Source organism: Trichomycterus rosablanca, chromosome 16 (genome assembly GCF_030014385.1).
Source record: "Trichomycterus rosablanca isolate fTriRos1 chromosome 16, fTriRos1.hap1, whole genome shotgun sequence".
NCBI lineage: Eukaryota > Metazoa > Chordata > Actinopteri > Siluriformes > Trichomycteridae > Trichomycterus > Trichomycterus rosablanca.
The window spans coordinates 11,465,099-11,486,982 of record NC_086003.1 but is presented as its reverse complement, the minus strand read 5'-3'; the positions used below and the strand labels follow the sequence as shown (position 1 = coordinate 11,486,982).

At 38.1% G+C, this 21,884-nt stretch overlaps 1 protein-coding gene across 1 annotated transcript in view; it reads right to left on the bottom strand.

Moving 5' to 3' along the window:
- Positions 1–21,884, bottom strand: part of trpc5a (transient receptor potential cation channel, subfamily C, member 5a) — an 84,153-nt gene that overhangs the window by 24,664 nt on the left and 37,605 nt on the right. Inside the window, exons 4-6 of the mRNA XM_063011290.1 lie at positions 9,606–9,942; positions 5,892–6,031; positions 5,379–5,701 (exon numbers count right to left, since the gene is read on the bottom strand). Coding sequence (XP_062867360.1) covers positions 5,379–5,701; positions 5,892–6,031; positions 9,606–9,942 — 800 coding nt within the window. The remainder of the gene's footprint in view (positions 1–5,378; positions 5,702–5,891; positions 6,032–9,605; positions 9,943–21,884) is intronic.

Sequence of the window (21,884 nt, the reverse complement as noted above, 5' to 3'; positions counted from 1 at the left end):
CACCTGTTTTTAATTATTACACAAACTTGAAGTCTTACATCTTATTTTTTTTTATGTGTTGCAGGCATTAAATGTAGAATTAGTAAAAACAAAAAACGTTGATAAGACATATATAGCTATATATAATAGGTATTTTTCTTTGTTGTTTTAATTACATGCAGGTAAAGGATCCCTTATGGATCATGGACAACCTGACTGGAAGACCACAGTACGTAAGTCTTTAGGGTTGTGTGTCGGACATAGCTGTGTACAAAACAGGAGCTCCTCAAGGAACTGTGCTGGCTCCCTTCCTGTTCAACATGTACACCCCAGACTTTGCATACTGCTCTGGCTCTTGTCATCTACAGAAATTCTCAGAGGACACAGCCATTGTGGGGTGTATCTAAGGTTGACAGGAGGAGGAGTACAGGACTCTGGTAAAGGACTTTGCTGAGTGGTGTAGGAGGAACCAGCAACAGCTCAACATCGGCAAGACCAAAGAGATGGCATCACATTCAGCGTTCCAAAGAGACTCAATAAATGAATCAAGAAGGCTGGCTTGGTCATTGGAGTTAAGCTGGATTACTTGGCAACTGTTGTGAAATGTAGGACACTTCATAAACTTTTAACATTCTTGGACAATGCAGCACACCCCCTCCACTCAACAGTGAAGGCACAGAAAAGTGTGTTTAGCAACCGGCCAAAACAGTTAGGCTGTGCCAAAGAGCGGCATGTGATGTCTTTTTTACCCTCTGCTATCAAACTCTACAATGAGTCTCTTTACACTTGAGGCAGCCAGACCTAATGTTGTTGACCTGATTAGAGTTGTTTTTCCTAGAACTTACACCCCTTATACAATGGCTTCACTTTATTTTGTTGTTGCATATTATTATAATCATTATTATTATTATTATTATTATTATTACTTACTCCATATTTGTATATACTGTAGCAGTTCCTCTGTATATCCCTTTCTTTATTGTTTATTTAATATGTGTAGAGTTTTGTGTTTCTGTTGCTGTAATGAAACAATTTCCCTCAGGATTAATACAGTTTTATCTGTACATCCATCCATCCATCCATCTATCTAGAAGACACTGCTTTTTATTTGCATTTCATCCGCTGTCCAATTTTTTTTAAATTTGGGTTTGTGTAAACTAAATAACCTAACATGCAATAATAAAAAGCATTATTTTAATTCATGAGCACAATGTAGAAAAAGTACGTATAATTTTATGTACCCAATACATTGAAGTTATAAAATAATAATTTATGTACAAGTGTTAAGCTCAATTTATACAAGCTGCCCAAGCAGATTTCAGCTCAGTGTACGTTTATAAAGTGTCCATTATAAAAAAGGATATTTTAAGTCTACATCTGGATTCTTTATGGAGACACTGAGAGAACTTTAACTAGAATGTTAATAAGGATAAATGAGTTTTAAATCATTAATTGAGTCATTAACATGATTTGACTCATTAAAATGATTGTAGTTCATTTGCAAGATAACAGCATGATTGAGTAGCTTGTGGCTGTTAGACACAGCGAAACAAATGATGTATATGTTTAACTACACTGTGCTGGCAGATTAGAATGCAGCCTGAAATGAACTTTTATACAAGGCTGTTGCAACAATGTTGCAGTGCTGAGACCAGTAAATACATAATATAGCTAATAGTATTTGAACAGCTCTTAATTATTAAGTTTAGGCAAATCAACCACACCCATTGCTAGCAGTTGTGTAAAATCCATTATATAAATCAACTGCCTTTAAATTTGTGGTAACGGATTTAAAAGTCCCTTTCCTGCTCTAGCGTCACTGTGTATATGTACAACCCCAAAATCTTACATTTACTTTGACTTTCATTTTATTGCAGACAGAATGAACCTGAGACATTTCATGTTTTGTCTGGTCAACTTAACATCCCTTCCTGCATTTCAGGCCTGCAACACACTCCAAAAAATGTTGGGACGGTAAAGCATTTACCACTTTGTAATGTTGCCATTCTTTTTCACCACACTTAAAAGACGTTTTGGCACCGAGGATACCAAGTGATTTAGTGTTTCAGCTTTTATTTTGCCTCATTCTTCCTGCAAACACGTCTTAAAATGTGCAACAGTACGAGGTCGTCGTTGTCGCATTTTTTATTTCAAAATTCTACACACATTCTCTATTGGGGACAGGTCAGGACTGCAGGCAGGCCAGTCCAGTACCTGTACCCTCTTCTTCCGCAGCGTGTGTGCAGCATGTGGTTTTGCATTGTCTTGTTTGAAAATGCATGGACGTCCCTGGAAAAGATGACGTCTTGAAGGCAGCATATGTTGCTCTAAGATCTCAATGTATTTTTCTGCATTAATGCTGCCATCATAGAAGTGTAAATGACCTTTGCCAAGAGCACCGACACAGCCCCACACCATGTCAGACCCTGGATTTTGGACTTGTTGCTGATAACAGTCTGGATGGTCCTTTTCGTCTTTGGTCCGAAACACACAGTGTCCATTTTTTTCAAAAAAGGCCTGGAATGCTGATTCGTCTGACCACAATACACGTTTCCACTGTGTGATGGTCCATCCTAGATGCCTCCAAGTCCAGAGAAGTTGACTCTGCTTCTAGACATGGTTAACATAAGGCTTCTTTTTTGCACAATAAAGTTTTAAGTGGCATTTGTGCATGTAACTCTGTATTGTAGTGCTTGACAAAGGTTTGCCAAAGTAATCCCTTGCTCATGTGGTTATATCAGCTATTGTTGAGTGGCAGTTCTTGATGCAGTGCCGTCTGAGGGATCGAAGATTACAGGCGTTCAGCTTAAGCTTGCGCCCTTGGCCTTTACAGTGTATCACAAAAGTGAGTACACCCCTCACATTTCTGCAAATATTTTATTATATCTTTTCATGGGACAACACTATAGAGATAAAACTTGGATATAACTTAGAGTAGTCAGTGTACAACTTGTTTAGCAGTGTAGATTTACTGTCTTCTGAAAATAACTCAACACACAGCCATTAATGTCTAAATGGCTGGCAACATAAGTGAGTACACCCCACAGTGAACATGTCCAAATTGTGCCCAAAGTGTCAATATTTTGTGTGACCACCATTATTATCCAGCACTGCCTTAACCCTCCTGGGCATGGAATTCACCAGAACTGCACAGGTTGCTACTGGAATCCTCTTCCACTCCTCCATGATGACATCACGGAGCTGGTGGATGTTAGACACCTTGAACTCCTCCACCTTCCACTTGAGGATGCGCCACAGGTGCTCAATTGGGTTTAGTCCATCACCTTTACCTTCAGCTTCCTCAGCAAGGCAGTTGTCATCTTGGAGGTTGTGTTTGGGGTCGTTATCCTGTTGGAAAACTGCCATGAGGCCCAGTTTTCGAAGGGAGGGGATCATGCTCTGTTTCAGAATGTCACAGTACATGTTGGAATTCATGTTTCCCTCAATGAACTGCAGCTCCCCAGTGCCAGCAACACTCATGCAGCCCAAGACCATGATGCTACCACTACCATGCTTGACTGTAGGCAAGATACAGTTGTCTTGGTACTTCTCACCAGGGCGCCGCCACACATGCTGGACACCATCTGAGCCAAACAAGTTTATCTTGGTCTCGTCAGACCACAGGGCATTCCAGTAATCCATGTTCTTGGACTGCTTGTCTTCAGCAAACTGTTTGCGGGCTTTCTTGTGCGTCAGCTTCCTTCTGGGATGACGACCATGCAGACCGAGTTGATGCAGTGTGCGGCGTATGGTCTGAGCACTGACAGGCTGACCTCCCACGTCTTCAACCTCTGCAGCAATGCTGGCAGCACTCATGTTTTTTTTTTTTTAAAGCCAACCTCTGGATATGACGCCGAACACGTGGACTCAACTTCTTTGGTCGACCCTGGCGAAGCCTGTTCCGAGTGGAACCTGTCCTGGAAAACCGCTGTATGACCTTGGCCACCATGCTGTAGCTCAGTTTCAGGGTGTTAGCAATCTTCTTATAGCCCAGGCCATCTTTGTGGAGAGCAACAATTCTATTTCTCACATCCTCAGAGAGTTCTTTGCCATGAGGTGCCATGTTGAATATCCAGTGGCCAGTATTAGAGAATTGTACCCAAAACACCAAATTTAACAGCCCTGCTCCCCATTTACACCTGGGACCTTGACACATGACACCAGGGAGGGACAACGACACATTTGGGCACAATTTGGACATGTTCACTGTGGGGTGTACTCACTTATGTTGCCAGCTATTTAGACATTAATGGCTGTGTGTTGAGTTATTTTCAGAAGACAGTAAATCTACACTGCTATAAAAGCTGTACACTGACTACTCTAAGTTATATCCAAGTTTCATGTCTGTAGTGTTGTCCCATGAAAAGATATAATGAAATATTTGCAGAAATGTGAGGGGTGTACTCACTTTTGTGATACACTGTATGCACTGAAATTCCTCCTGATTCCTTGAATCATTTAATGATATTATGCACTGTAGAGGAAGAAATATGCAAATCCCTTTCAATCTTTCTTTAAGGTACATTGTTTTTAAACATTTCAATACTTTTCTCACGCATTTGTTGACAAACTGGAGATCCTCTGATCATCTTTGCTCATTAAAGATTCAGCCTTTCCTGGATGCTGCTTTTGTACCAAACCATGATTACAATCACCTGTTGACAACACCTGTGTAGAATCACATCATTATTTAGTTTTTTCATTACTAGCCCTAAATTGCTGGTCCCAACTTTTTTTGGAATGTGTTGCAGGTCTGAAATGCAGGAATGGATGTTTATTAATAAATGAAATGAAGCTGAGCAGACAAAACATGAAATATCTCAGGTTCAAACTGTCTGCAATCAAATAAAAGTCAATGTAAAGTAAATGTAAGGAACACTGTATTTTTATTTTATTTGCATTTTCCATACTGTCCCAACTTTCACTGATTTGGGGTTGTATATAAACAACATTCTTGAAGACATGATTTGACGAGATAGGTGTAAAGGAACTTTAGTGGCCTGCACAGAGCTTTCAACCCCATTAAACACCTTTTACCAAGCCTAACGTCATAAATGCTTAATGCGTTTTTGACTGAACTGGTACAAACTCCAACAGAGGCACTTTTTTCCATAAGTGCAAAGTCATATCATACAGTATATCATTGTTTTTTAATTGGATGTCAACTAAGCTCACGGCTTGTTGGCTCATGGCTTCAGGTGAAAGGCAGTACCACTAAAAAATACTTTAAATTGATTTGGACAGTAAATATAATCTTTTACAATTAACATTTGATTGCAAAAAGCCAACTGTCAAAACATGCTCAGAAGCTTCCTTGAGAGAATTTTTCTTTAATTAGGTACATTTAAATACATTCTAGAAGTGCTAATAGGTTTTAATAAGAAGGTCTGCTCACTCACGTGGAAAAGGCATTGTTCTGCTTCTCACAGCGGATGCCTTTGCAGTGGTTGGGCTCGTCAGCCGCTTCCGTTTCATAGTAGAAGTAAAGCTGGTTGAGGCCATTAGCAAAAGCCAACAGCACCAAGCAATAGATAAAGAGGAACTTGAGGATGTCAAGCAGCATTCTGCCCAGCGATATCTGCAGTGGGCCCAGGTGAGAATTAGCCGTGAAGAGCGAGATAAGCCGCAGTGAGCTAAATATATTGGCGATGGCAAACAACGCCTCTGCAATCAGTGTAGGGTGCCACATCTCCCACTCTTCCCGAGGACGGGAGCTGTTGTACTGTCAAAGGTTCAAGAGAAAAAAAATTAGATTAACATGTTTAAAATACAAAAAACACTTTTTGTGACTATTTTCTTCATTGTCCATTCACAGAGCTAAAGGATTTATGGCCCAAGTATCTCAGACACTCAACCACAAATCATTCTCACTTCACATGTGAGCTGAAATTAGCCATCACCAGGAAACGTACCTTAAAGTAGGCCACCATTTTCAGGGATATGGTGGCTAAGTAGAGAGAGTTCATAGCAAAGTCCATCAAGTTCCACCAATCATGGACATACTCAGTAAAACCTCCATCCCACATCTCTTTGATTTCAGCCCAAATGAAGCCTACCAAGAACAGAACAGATATATGTGATGAACAGAACATTTTAGCATAAATGAGATGATTAAAACATGTAGATATATGCAGGCCGATCTGCTTAAAATACAGGCACACAGACCCAAGATCTCCTGTCCTTATGAAATAATGGAACTTCCAATAAATCACCCCAAGCCACCACTCGAATTTATTTCTGCATCATCAAGAAAGCTTGGTTTGAGTTTTGATTAAATCAATTCATTCTGTTATGGGGCTTAGGATGTCATTTTCCTTGAATTTGTCTTGAAACAAATAAATTAGGGTATCAATAATTCATGAGTTTTTTTCATTTGCTTCATGAGAGTAATAAAGTCTAGCCAGCTATGTGTGTGTGGCTTTATAGCTTGAGCGATGTGATACTCTATTATTTAAGATGCACAAAAGAAACAAAGTAAATTTTAACACATACATTGTAAGTCCAAATACATCTGAACTTGGTAGTTTATATATTTATTTATTATTTTTTAAATTTCTGTTTAATCAGTAAGACTGTGTCACAGGGCTAAAGGTCCATCATATTGGAAAATGTGTTATGAAAATTACTAATGACAGTGGAAACATTTAGAACCAAATCGTATCAATGCAGTTCACCGACGCCTTCTTATTCACCCACACTTTGGGCGCCGATTTAAAAAATTCTCTTAACTTCTGTACAGGTGCCTCATGCTACTAAGACGAGTCCTTACACCCCAGCCCCTTTTCAGTCTGGTCCTTTTCAGCTGATCGGTAGGAGAGCTGAGATTCAAAGAGTTCAGCATCCCAGCGCTGGTACACTAGCGGAATATCCCATTCACCCCTGGGCGCCCAATATTAGTTTTTGGCAACAGACCATGGTTCAATGTGCTTTTAATAAGTGTAGTGTAAGTAGTGCTATTTATAGTGCTATGGAGGAAAAAATAAAAATCTATACAGTATACCTCTTTGTAATAGTCACTTTTCTGTCTTTAAGCCTTAAACCAAGACCTAAACTATCTTTTCCTAGCTTTATTTATACAATTTGCATTACACCATTCAAGAATAAGATAAAATGCAACTGTTCTGGAACATTCATTAAAAATAACGAATAGCAGTGTTGGAAAAGTGATCAGTTCCCTGATTTAGTACTTTGTTGAGCCACATTTTCTTTAATTACAGCCATCAGTGTGTTTGCATATGTTTCTAGCAGTTTTGCACAACTAGATTATGGAATATTTGCCCATTCTTCCCTGCATAATTGTTCAGATTTAGTCGTTTTTTCATTCACTGCAAATCTTATAAAAGAACCCCCCTAATAAAAGAATATTTATAAACATATACAGTACTTTAAGACAGAGAGGTAAAAAACACATTTTGAAGTGTATGGTTTTAAATCCCAAAAGCCACACATGGATTTAGGCAGTGTTTTGGGGGGATTAGATTCTGCTAAAAAAATAAACAAGTGAACAGAAATAATGCTATGATAATACCCAGTTTTAAAAAGTTAAATAACCTTGGGTAGCTGATTGTAATGATATAGATTTTTATTTTCTATAAAGAGAAAAGAAAAAGGGAGCAGGACATTTCAGCTTTTAGTAAGCTCCACAACTGCCAATTACAACATCAGGTAATAAAATACCTGTTGGCTTTTGGCTGCGCCTGATCTCTGACCCCTAGGACCGGAGCTGCCCTCCCCGATTATAGACAAAGGCACAGAGCTTGGGGGTTATAGGTAATAGAAACTTGTGGTGATCAGGGATGTTGGGTTGCTGTCGTTCTGTCTCTCTTGTCCGATCACTCAGGTTTGATAAAGGTGGGGGAGGTGGGTGCTGATGTCCAGTGAAAGCCTTCATGACTTTGTTACCTGCTAGCTCTCCCCTTTAGTTATGCTGTGATAATTATGGGTGCTACTCTCATGCTACTATGATAATTAGGGGTGCGGATTCTCATGCTACTCTCTGCAAAACTGACATTTTACTCTTAACGATTTCACATTTTAACTACATTTTCTGTTGTTTTACTGCACGGTGGTTCTGACGGAAACTTGTTTACCCACCCGAGGTTGAATCCTGCAAGTCGAGACTGCTGTGCCAACAATGCAGCTCCTGCTAGATATAGATATGACGGGTACCTGGCGTGTCCGCACCAAAAATGTCAAGAACTCACTACTGACTATACCAGACTGGAATGAATAATGAAGAACTCCAATTGTTTACATTATTATTATGTTTGCTAGTGATAACTTTTAGTTCATTTTAATTTTGTGTTGGTATGATTTGTGTAAATCCTATTTATTCAAATTATCCTTCAGGTCACCCAAGGAGGATGGGGGTCCCTGCTGAGTCTGGTTCCTCTCAATGTTTCTTTCTGTAATTTTAAAGGAGTTTTTTCCTTGCCACTGTTGCCCTCGGCTTGCTCAACAGGGGTTTTTGGTCTGTTGGTCCTGGATTCTGTAAAGTTGCTTTGAGACAATGTCCATTGTAAAAAACGCTATACAAATAAATTTGATTTGAGTTGACTTTGACCCTCAAAAACTTGCAAACGAAAAAAATGATTTGTTAAATTAGCAACATACTAACATTGTCTGCATGAAATCATGAAAACTATGTGGTATGACGTGTGTTTAGCTACTATTTAAAAAAAAAAAAAGATGTAATCTTAAAGTCAAAATCTTATAACCCATGTATGTCAATTAGAGCAATATATAAGCTTGTTTATAGGCAGGTAGATTGCTTGTCTACTAACTAATGTAAACAAAGGGCTTTATTCAAAAACTACACCATGTCAGAGTACTAATGTTACAATTGGTAGTAACTTTACACACCCAAATACTACAGAAAAGAACAAATGGTGACCTAAGAACCCATAAAACTAAATTTACTCTATTTTAAAATTAAATACACTATTTAATTTTACTGTTACTATTACAGTTACTATTAAATAAAACAGTAATCATGACAACACTATCAAGAGCATTGACAATGAAATTGTACTCTTATTCATTCATGGTTGCAGACGCTATCTAGCAGTTATACTATTATGGAAGATCAGAGAGGCATAAGGCATATCCAAATAGCATTTTAATGCATATGTAATCCTTGCCCTGTGATGGACTAGAGGCATGTCCAGGGTGTGTCCTGTCTTGTGCCCAATGACCAGGATAAAGTGGTGGTAAAACAATAGTATTTTAAATTGGTTATTGTTACACTCCTTCATAGTTAAGCTTCTCTATACAAAACTTATGAACACTAAGCCAAGTTGTATTTATAAAAAGCTTACTACAGTGCATTAGCATGTTATGCCCTTGGTGTCATTTTTGCTGTGCTTTCACTTTTAGTAAAAACAGCAACTCTACCCAATTTCCCCTGTGTTTACAGTTCGTACTGTGGATTAATATAAGCTTAGGCTTGCTAAAATTTAGTAGCATTTTCCAGTCTTATGTAACCTTACAAGTTATCTTTTAAAGTTTTTTTGTGTGTGTCTAAGGTGTGTGTCTCTGCAAATCTCATTAACAGTCAGAGGCATCTGAATTCTTTTGAACGCAATGTCAACACACATATAGTTAATTCACTTGGTTGATTTCCTTACCCAGAACCCATGGTAGGATCATCCACTCCACAACAGTGGGCGGTGGACCCTGGACATGTAGGTCAGTCTGTACTATGTGTTGTGAAGCCAGAAGTAGGAGAAAGAGGAAGGTCAGGTAAGACGCAGTGTGACAAATGAATTTGATGAAGGGTTTTTTGATAAAGAAGCCCAGGGTGCTTTTTGGAGCCAGAAGGTAGATGATAGAGAAGACTGGGAAGAGCAGTCCAAGAGTGAAGCACGTGATCAGCTTTACCACCCAGTGACGTCGCCTCCATCCAGGAAAACCATCGTACCACAAAGTGGCTAAGAGTTGCTGGCAGTTGGGCTGGGCAACAAACTGTGTTGAAAGAAAAACACATTAATTAGTTAATCAGCATTGACATGTATACTTAGAGACTACTGACATTGTATAACTACAGTGGATTCAAAGTATTTAGACCCCTTGATCTTTCATTTCTTGGGCTGTGAATTTCATTTTAAATAGATATAACTGCTATTATCTTCAATCTGCACATAATCACCTTTCATAACAAAGTGAAACGTCATGACAGAAAAGGTAGTTACTTGTTATACAAGATTCATCAGTTTATAAGTTTAATGTCAAACACAGTCATGGACAATTTTGTATCTCCAATTCACCTTACTTGCACGTCTTTGGACTATGGGAGGAAACCGGAGCTCCCGGAGGAAACCTACGCAGACACGGGGAGAAAATGCAAACTCCACACAGAAAGGACCCGGATCGCTCCACCTGGGGATCGAACCCAAAACCTTTTTGCTGTGACAGTGCTACCCACTGAGCCACCGTGCCGCCACCCTGTAAATTAATTAATTACCCCAAACGTGTCCAAAACTCAATTGGAGTCCAACTGTTGCAATTCGAATTGATTGGTCATCAGGGGTTTGAAAAGGCACTCACCTTGGTCTACAATTAACACTACATTCTCAGGTTTAAAAACTCAAACCATGAAGACAAGACACTGTCTGTGGATCTCTGTGGTCAAATTGTGTCAATGGACATAAAACAATATTTAAGACTAATTTCCAGGACCACAAAAGCCTAGGGCTCAAAAAGTCCTGGTCAGAAATGGAGAAATTTGTTGGATGGACAGCCATGGACAGCACTCTATAAATCTGTCATTTATTTATTAAGTCTTTGGACTTGTGAGAGAGAAACTGGAGCATCCTAAGGGGAAACATGTAAACTCTACACAGAAGGCACCCTGGCAGCCCAGCTGGGACATCAAACCCGAGCCCATCTTTCTGAGAGGCGACACACTGTGTCTCTGTGATGCCTAATTTTATTGTATCTACTTATAATTGTAAAATTGTATTGTATAATGATATAATAAGTATAAATAGAATAAGTATAATGATGCTATTCTTTTCTATTCTATACTTTTGGAAGTAAATATTTTTAGAACCACTGTAGATTAAAAGTTAAACTTTCTTTATATCTTTCTTTTTGTTTTTTGCTTTGTCTCCCTTTTCACGCATCCAGTTGCCCGATTGCGTCATGCTTCCTCTCCACCAATGCCAATCCCTGCCTTGATTGAGGAGAACGAAGCTAACCCACGCCCCCTCTGAGACGTGGGCAGCATGCCGTATGCATCTTGTCACCTACACTTTGACGAGTGCAGTGCAGCTCAGCATTGTGTACGGAGAGACACACCCTGAGAGCACTCTTTTCTCATCTCTGTGCTTTGCTCATCAGCCAGCAGAGGTCGTAATTGTACCAGTCATGGGAGAGACCCCCATCCGGCTTAGTCCCGCCCATATCTGAACAACAGGCCAATCGTTGTTCATGTGGCCGCTCAGCCTTAGCCGACAGGCAGAGCTAAAATTCGATACGATGTATTCGAGATCCCAGCTCTGGTTCCAGCGTGTGCTTTTACCGCTGCGCCACCTGAGCGCCCAAACTTTCTTTATATCTTGATTTAATTCTAAAAAAAAAAACAAGTAAAATGCCCAATATGGTGCTATAGAATTTTAGAAAATCGTATGTTCTTCTGGTATATAAAACCCTATAAAAATAATTACGATCATACCTAATGTATTAAATGCATAGGAAGCACTTCGTCTCTGTATCTTTACTCATAGTTAGATCGTAAAAATAAACTTTTTTCACACACACAAAAATAAAAACATATAAAGTGTTACTCTTCTAAATAAATATTTGATCTTTATAGATTTTTTGTGCATGACCCATTTTATTTGTGCTACAGTCAGTGAGGCAAGGATTCTGGTGAATCAAACAACTGCTACTAGCAACTTTAAATAAAATGGTTTATGTGGGATGGATGGCATTTCTTTCCAACTAGAAGTTATCCTTGCCAAAAACTGTCCTCTGTGTGAACATGAACATAGATTGTTGTTGTTAAATCACTTTGCAGGCGTTTTAGCTGCACTCTAGTGTGACACAAAAACCAGTTAAAAAGAAACAGCAATTGTCTGCATGTGTTGGCCTTCACCATACATTATTTATTATAATGCTAACTATGAGTCTTAGTGAAAACTGGGACTAAATGTATGTGTAGAAAAATAGGATATAAAAAGGAGATTTTGGAAGTGCGTACTTCGCTTACTTTAGCAAAGACTAAATTTGTCAGCTCTAAAGACCAAAATTTTAGTAGTTTCCTGTAACGCTAAAATCATGATTTTAGAATAAAAAGTGACAATAAATATGTCAAAGAGTAAATGATCTTGTAAAAAAATCTTTATATTTTCTTGTTTATGCATTTTCCCCCCCTTTTTCTCCCTTTTCGCGCATCCAGTTGCCCGATTGCGTCATGCTTCCTCTCCACCAATGCCGATCCCCGCTCTGATTGAGGAGAACGAAGCTAACCCACGCCCCCTCTGAGACGTGGGCAGCATACCGTATGCATCTTGTCACCTACACTTTGACGAGTGCAGTGCAGCTCAGCATTGTGTACGGAGAGACACACCCTGAGAGCACTCTTTTCTCATCTCTGTGCAGGCGCCATCAATCAGCCAGCAGAGGTCATAATTGCACCAGTCATGGGAGAGAGACCCCCAGTCCCGCCCATATCTGAACAACAGGCCAATCGTTGTTCATGTGGCCGCTCAGCCTTAGCCGTCAGAGCTGAGATTCGATATGATGTATTTGAGATCCCAGTTCTGGTTCCAGTGTGTGTTTTTACCGCGCTCCCTGATTCATCCAATTTTTAAGTCAATTTGATCAAATTCAAATTTGATGAAATGTCAAATTTCATAATTTTTGTTCTGTGGTCATTTGAACCATTAAACACAAATCTTTAGTAAAGATTTGACCTTTTTATTTATTTATTTATTCATGGGCAAAAGGTAGGAAACACACCAGAGAATTTGCAAGTCTATCATGGTGCACACACTCACACTTCTAGTTTCTAGTAGTATATAATTTCTAGTAGCTTCAATTTTATATTTTCATTTGTTGCCCCTGTAAAAAAATAATCTGTACTTGTCTGGACTTGTCATCAGGTTATAAGGTATGGAATACCGTATATGAGAGCAGAAACACAATGCTGGTCTGCACCAACCATCAGATTCTTTTCAGGTAAGACTCTGCAAGTGAAGAATGAATGTGTGTGATTAAAATTGCAGCCGGGTGAATACCGCCTCTAGCACTGAACAAGGGGTCACCTGAAAATAAGCATTTCTTTCTGAAGTAAGATAAAGAAAAATGTGTTTACCCAGATCTAGTGTTTACAAGAACAACTTGGCCCAGAGGTGTTTTGTACATTCATACAATCTTTATGTGGGTTTTACTCTCAGAATTCTTTTACAATTGGACGGCTATTTAGGCCTTTAACTCTTTAGAATTAAATATTCCAAATATTTTAGCTTTAAGAACAATTAATTTTACTATTCAAAACCTTTAATCTCCTGAATAAAATGTCCACATGCATGAAGTTAATTGTGTCAAAAGAAATAAATCAAATTGCAAGATGCTCAAGCTTAATCACTCGGTGCTTCTGGGGTTGGAACAGGATCCACTACAGTATAACTCTAAAGCAAACAAGTATGTACTAAAATTATTAATAAGGTTATTTTAATTATATTTTTCATGTATGCATCATAGTTCTGCAGCTAGTAGAGTAGGTACTGTATAGCAACATGGGTCTTGGAGTTATTTTTAATGTTTCCTCTGAGTACTCTGGTTTCCATACACCACCAATAATTATGTAAATGTGTTTTGACTGCTGCTTGCTCCTAAGTGAGAGTGAAGTAACATGTGAATGTTTAATGGATTAGCTGTTTAAAGTTTCTGTAATGCGTTCATTGTTTCCATGGGGTTAATGTAAATGAATTCCAGGGGGTTAATGTAAATAAATTAAAGAATGAATAAAAATATTTTGAACAAACATGGATATTAGTAAGCACTAATTGCTAAGTGCTTAATAATTCATAATTAATCAAGAACAAAGTAGGCCAGCACAGTGGCATAGTGGTTAGTTCTGTCACCTCACAGCAAGAAGGGCCCGAGTTTGATATCCCAGCCAGGTGGCAACTCCATGCATGTGCACTCTTTATTTGTGTGGGTTTCCTCTGGGTGCTCTGGTTTCCACCCACAAGTTCAAATACATGCAGTCAGTTCAACTGGAGCTACTAAAATTGCCCTAAGTGTGATTGTATGTGTTTTTGTGATTCTGTCTGCCCTGTAATGGGCTGGTGACCTGTCCAGGGTGTATCCTGCTTTTCACCCAATGAATCAGACCCACCACGACCCTGACCAGGATAAAATGGAAAGAAAATGCAATAACAAGCCATTATAAAGAAGGCCATTGTTTTTCTTACTTGCATCTTGCATGTGTTGCAGATGCATTGCACGACTGCTGCTACCACCACCAACACTACCACAACCACCACGTGATACAATAAAACATTACAGGTCACATATCTACAAACTTAGTTTTAAGACAATAAAAACAAACATTTGTGATTTATTAATTATCTTGAACCTTTATTCTTGTACACAGACAAGAATTTTCCTGTTTTCATTGACCAACTCAATTGTACTTTGTAAGACTTTCCCCAAACGCTAACTCAAATGATGCATCAAACCACAGACATATTTTCACTGTCTTTTAATCTATCAGAGATAAGCTTGGGCCAAAAGAACAGCTTTTCTGCATGTATGTCTTTCTCTTTGTGTAATAAAGTTTCAGGATGCATTTCTTGATGCAGCAGTGGACTGTAGTAACAATAGATAACGTTAATATAATAATAAAAATAATACGATAAGTACAAACCCCATTTCCAGAAAAGTTAGGCCATTTTTATTTGTTAATTCATTTAAACCTTTATGTAACAGAGAAAAAGACAAAGAAAAATGTTTTAGTGTTTTTAATAATGAACTTAATTATATTTGTTAAATATAAACAAATTTAGAATTTGATGCCTGCAACACCCTCAAATAGCTGTCTTTCCCTCTCTGATCCTCCACACATAAGCAGTTTTTAATAAGTAATTAACAACATGATTGACATGAGGCTTACATTCTGCATTGCCATGGGCAATATTTGCCTAAAGGTATGTTTTGGTGCTACAGCACACTTTAAGTTTCCTATATTTAATGTAAATGTAATATTAATGGTAGATGCATTCTAATACATGAGTGTATGCTGGTGTGCATTATTATGGGTGGGTTTGAGAATATTTGCATCAGAAGGTTATGATGTGAAACATTATCTTTTATTACTCTAGGCGTAAACACAACAGAGTATGTTTTCTTTACTATTACTAGTCATTTCTGCCTTAAGGTTCTGGTTTAAAGCATTGCCAATGGCCAGCCTAGGTGGCACCCAATAAGAGCTTTTTATTGGAGCCAATGCTGTTTTACCTGTGCTGATTATTTTGCATGTTACTTTACTTCGCTTTAGTTTTTTAAATTTTAAGCCTAGTTTGTTTAGGTAACTTATTATTATTATTATTATTATTATTATTATTATTATGTTTTTATTATTTGGTATTCAAGACTTTATTTAGTTATTTTGTTAGCCAGTGGTTGGGCTCATCTGTTGCAGGAGTGTTTGAAGCTGTCCTTTGTTTATTAATATATGATAACTGTCCCAGTTTGGAAATGAACACAGCTGGTATACCTGCTCCTTTGCCTGTTTCCCTTGTATACTCTTTAGTAATGCAGGGAGGACAAAGCTTATAGGTCTTAAACTGGTGTATTAAAGACATGGATATTTTATTATTGATTGACATGCATAGTCCTCTTTTAAATTGTTATTAAATGTCGTCAATCACACTCAAATTTGCATCTCAGAATATTTTCTAATCATACCTATATATATATATATATATATATATATATATATATATATATATATATATATATATATATATATATATTTATATATATATATATATATGTATATATGTATATATATATATATATATATATACAGTATATATATATATATACCGATCAGCCATAACATTAACCCTTTGATGCACAAACTGGGTCAAAAGGTTGATGACCCAACTGAGTTTTAATGTTCTATATCTTTGCAATAAATTATTTTTGTCATTCAAGCATCCGTGAGTTCCTCAATTAACTTGTTTTTGATCATCACAAATCCTTATTTCAGTTTTATATTTTTTAAATTTTTAATAAAAATCATTTTTGTATCACTACCCCTCTAAGGCACAACATGGGTCAAAAATGACCCTTATGTATTTACTATGGAATTTGACAGGAACTACTGACATTTGTAAGTGTTTGTAGTCAAAAACATATTTACTGATCTTTTGAAAGACAACCAAAGATTAGGCTCTTGAATCTTGAATATGTCCAATACTATTTGCTTGCTAGCTGTTTACATATTCTAGTATAGATAGCTTTTATTAGCTAAGACAGCAAATACATGAATAACTGACAAATGTGCATATGAAAATATTCTTGAATGGATGAATATGGGTCATTTTTGACCCATGTTGTGCATTAGAAGGGGTTTGCTTAGCTTGTGCATCAAAGGGTTAAAACCACCTCCTTGTTTCTACACACTGTCCATTTTATCAGCTCCACTTACCATATAGAAGCACTTTGTAGTTCTAAAATTACTGACTGTAGTCCATCTGTTTCTCTGCATGCTTTGTTAGCCCCCCTTTCATGCTGTTCTTCAATGGTCAGGACTCTCCCAGGACCACTACAGAGCAGGTATTATTTGGGTGGTGGCTCATTCTCAGCACTGCAGTGACACTGACATGGTGGTTTTGTGTTAGTGTGTGTTGTGCTGGTATGAGTGGATAAGACACAGCAATGATGATGGAGTTTTTAAACACCTCACTGTCCCTGCTGAACTGAGAATAGTCCACCAACCAAAAATATATCCAGCCAATGGCGCCCCATGGGCAGCATCCGGTGACCACTGATGAAGGTCTAGAAGATGACCAACTCAAACAGCAGCAATAGATAAGTGATTGTCTCTGACTTTATGTCTACAAGGTGAACCAACTAGGTAGGAGTGTCTAATAGAGTGGTCAGTAAGTGGACACGGTATTTAAAAACTCTTATCTTATTCACTCATACCAGCACAACACACACTAACACACCACCACCTTGTCAGTGTCACTGCAGTGCTGAGAATGATCCACCACCTAAAAAATACCTGCTCTGTGGAGGTCCTGTGGGGTCCTGACGATTGAAGAACAGGATGAAAGCAGGTTTAAAAAGTATGTAGAGAAATAAATGGACTACAGTCAGTAATTGTAGAACTACAAAGTGCCTCTATATGGAAAGTGGAGCTGATAAAATGGACAGCGTGTGTAGAAACCAGGGGTGGTTTTAATGTTATGGCTGATTGGTGTATATGAGGGTCTCACCCTAAATGGACTGATTCCTTGAATCTATGCTTTTCATGTTGCCAGGTGTTCCTGTCTGTGTGGAGGTTGCATGTTTTCCCTGTGTCCTCGGGGTGCTCCGGTTTCCTCCCACACATTCAAAGACACACAGTCAGGTTAAATGGAGAGACTAAAAATTGCCCCAAGTGTCAGTGTGAATGTGTGTGTGTTTGCCCTGTGATGGACTGACAAACTGTCCATGTGTTTTCTGCCTTTGCCCAATAAATCGGATTTACCATGAGCCTGACCAGGATAAAGCGGTGGTAAAACAGACAACAAAGGAATGAATAAATAAATGAATTATTTGTTAAAATGATCCATGACTTTTGTAGCTCATGTTGCTAAGCTTTTTGATCACTGTGAAATTTTGCATTTTTCTATAATTTAATGCTTTTAATACACACATACATACATACATGTCGTAAACATTTGGCCCCTAATGCATTTCCACTGTGATTAATTAAACTGTCTGTGATAGTTTGAAACCCTACTGGGAGTAATAGTTGGACATCTGGGGGTTGTTGTCTGGGGGTCTACTGATTCACTTTGTGTTATGTGTTGTCCTCAATCTATGAGGTAATTGATTATCTGTCTTCTTGATGCTATATCCCTCTGCCATTGCTTCTTCGGGTATCTCTGCCCCCACTCTGAGTAAGAATTGCATCAGGCATGAAAGCACTGCAGCTTTTCAGCAGCACTTAATGGCAGACTGGATCCCTGCTGTCATTGTATTTCCAATGTGAAACTAATGTTTAATCAATAATTGTACAAATTCTATTATTTGCTTCGAGCAGTTAGGTGTACTGGTGGTGCTCACTGAATGTTACAGAAATGGATTAAAGCTCTAGCATGCAGGCCAATCACTAAGAGCGGTTAAAGACTGCACTGATGTATGTATTAATATAGCAACCATACAATAGAGCATAGAAGTGTTAATAATTATGTTTATAATTGGAATGTTTTTAGCAACCATTAAAAAAGAAAAATATCATATGTAACCTATAGGGCAGATATAGAGTACAGATATATACAAAATATGTGTAATATGCATATACACCGATCAGCCATAACATTAAAACCACCTCCTTGTTTCTACACTCATTGTCCATTTTATCAGCTCCACTTACCATACAGAAGCACTTTGTAGTTCTACAATAACTGACTGTAGTCCATCTGTTTCTCTGCATGCTTTGTTAGCCCCCTTTCATGCTGTACCTCAATGGTCAGGACACTCCCATCACCACTACAGAGCAGGTATTATTTGAATGGTGGATCATTCTCAGCACTGCAGTGACACTGACATGGTGGTGGTGTGTTAGTGTGTGTTGTGCTGGTATGAGTGGATAAGACACAGAAATGCTGATGGAGTTTTTAAACACCTCACTGTTACTGCTGGACTGAGAATAGTCCACCTACCAAAAATATCTAGCCAACAGCGCCGCGTGGGCAGTGTCCTGTGACCACTGATGAAGGTCTAGAAGATGACCAACTCAAACAGCAGCAATAGATGAGTGATCGTCTCTGACTTTACATCTATAGGGTGGACCAACTAGGTAGGAGTGTCTAGTAGAGTGGACAGTGAGTGGACACGGTATTTAAAAACTCCAGCAGTGCTGCTGTGTCTGATCCACTCACACCAGCACAACACACACTAACACACCACCACCATGTCATTGTCACTGCAGTGCTGAGAATAATCCACCTAAATAATACCTGCTCTGTGGTGGTCCTGGGAGAGTCCTGACCATTGAAGAACAGCATGAAAGGGGGCTAACAAAGCATGTAGAGAAACATGGATTACAGTCAGTAATTGTAGAACTACAAAGTGCTTCTACATGGTAAGTAGAGCTGATAAAATGGACAGTGAGTGTAGAAACAAGGAGGTGGTTTTAATGTTATGGCTGATCAGTGTACTCACAATGCATTTACTTCATGCTTATTAAAATATTTGACATTGTGGAACATTTAAAATGTTTCTTTCAAGAAAACCAAAGTAAACCCACATGGAAATTACCATACTTTACAGATACAGTAACCTGAAGTAGAAATTGAACCCCAGTTACTAAAGCTCTGCTTACTGCAGCACTAACACTACCTGCATTACCACCATGTCACTGATTGTGTTGTTTGAGATGGATTTTTATCATTATATTTCAACAGACAGTTTAGTTTTGAATGTAGGAATTCACAGCATAATATTCTACTATATATTCCACATTTTACTCACTGCATGGTCTAATATTACATTGATAATTTTAAAGTTGTTCCTTACATACTATTATTGTTCTTGCATAACTTTACAGTGTACAGTGGTACCTTGTAACTCAACGTCCCCTAAATTCAAAATCTTTGAACCTCGTTTAGCTGGATTTTTCTCACTGTTTCACCTTTAAACTTGTGTTATAGCTCAGTGTTTTGAGAAATTGTGAGAATCAGCTTTTTCTTCGAGATTCTAAAATGCTTAGCATTAAAAAAAAAGCTTAATGTGGCTTAATGTATTAAAAGAACAACATAGAAACACAAAATTTCTGTAGATTAGTACAGCTCATATGTTCTCTCCACTTATGAAATTCCATGCTCGTTTTAGTACAATAAGTCATGTTAAGTTTTGTGCACACCCAGCGCAAAAGCTATTTTGTCACTTCTCATGTGAATGGGCCTTTACTGAACAGAATACGGTATTCCAAAATGAAGCATTCCCACGATTAAGAAGCATGAGGAAACAATAAAGAAGTAAAGGTAAAGTGCAGTATTTATTGTATTTTTTATAGCTTTTTAATTGATTTAAATTGTATTTCAGTGTTTTTATATTATACTTCTGTTATATACAAAGGTTTGGAACAGAGGAGCCATTGCAGAAGTAAAAATCTGAACAAAAAATGTAAAATGTGAACATAAAATAGAAGTGCGACGAGATTGACAGTGTTATATTTATTAGTATTAATGTGGCTGAATACTTTCAAAACTAATTTACTAAAGTTTTTAGTGTGTAAAAATATAAAGGCTTGTATAGCAGCCACAAAAATATGCACGCTTATTTATTAAAAGGATTCTGAGGATTGTAAATTTCAGCTAAGCTTAATAACACATCTTGGTCCAGTTTGTGTTTGCCTTAATGAATATGTAAATGCCAGTTGGACATTTACACTTGAGTACAAAATACAGAAACGCAAATTGATTTCGTGTCCACAGAGAATGCACTAAGGTTAAAATGATTTAGAGAGTTTCAACTGCATGAGTAAATTATTATAATGAACCGTTAATCATTTTGAAATGCCAGCAGTCATAATAATGGCAATTTGATGCACATTCTTTGCCCACTAAAAGATCTATTAGCATATGTAAAGAAACAGTGAATGAATCATTAAGAAGTCTGAAGACCCAAACAGAAGACAGTATGTTATAAAGAAACATGATCTATATGGTTGTTAAGTATTAGTAAAGTCCTTTTTTTTTTTTTTCCATATTTCATAGCCATACTTAACATTTAAGCACATAATATTACTAAATCACCCACAGCTCACTGACTAACTACATACACCAAACACCCAAATTAGTAATCAGCTCCACTTACCATACAGAAGCACTTTGTAGTTCTACAATTACTGACTGTAGTCCATCTGTTTCTCTACATACTTTTTTAACCTGCTTTCACCCTGTTCTTCAATGGTCAGGACAACCACAGAGTAGGTATCATTTGGGTGGTGAATCATTCTCAGCACTGCAATGACACTGACATGGTGGTGGTGTGTTGTGCTGGTATGAGTGGATCAGACACAGCAATGCTGATGGAGTTTTAAAACACCTCACTGTCACTGCTAGACTGAGAATAGTCCACCAACCAAAACTATCCAGCCAACAGCGCCCCATGGGCAGCGTCCTGTGACCACTAATAAAGGTCTAGAAGATGACCAACTCAAACAGCAGCAATAGATGAGCAATCGTCTCTGACTTAACATTTACAAGGTGGACCAACTAGGTAGGAGTGTCTAATAGAGTGGACAGTAAGTGGACATGGTATTTTAAAACTCCAGCAGCGCTGCTGGTATGATCCAATCATAACAGCACAACACACACTAACACACCACCACCATGTCAGTGTCACTGCAGTGCTGAGAATGATCCACCACCTAAATAATACCTGCTCTGTGGTGGTCCTGTGGGGGTCCTGACCATTGAAGAACAGGGTAAGAGCAGGCTAAAAAAAGTATGTAGAGAAACAGATGGACTACAGTTAGTAATTGTAGAACTACAAAGTGCTCCTATATGGTAAGTGGAGCTGATAAAATGGACAGTGAGTGTAGAAACAAGGAGGTGGTTTTAATGTTATGGCTGATTAGTGTATATTAGCACATTTCATGCACCAAACATCCATATTAGTAGCCTACATGCACTTAACATGCAAATTAGTTACTTGCATGCACGTAA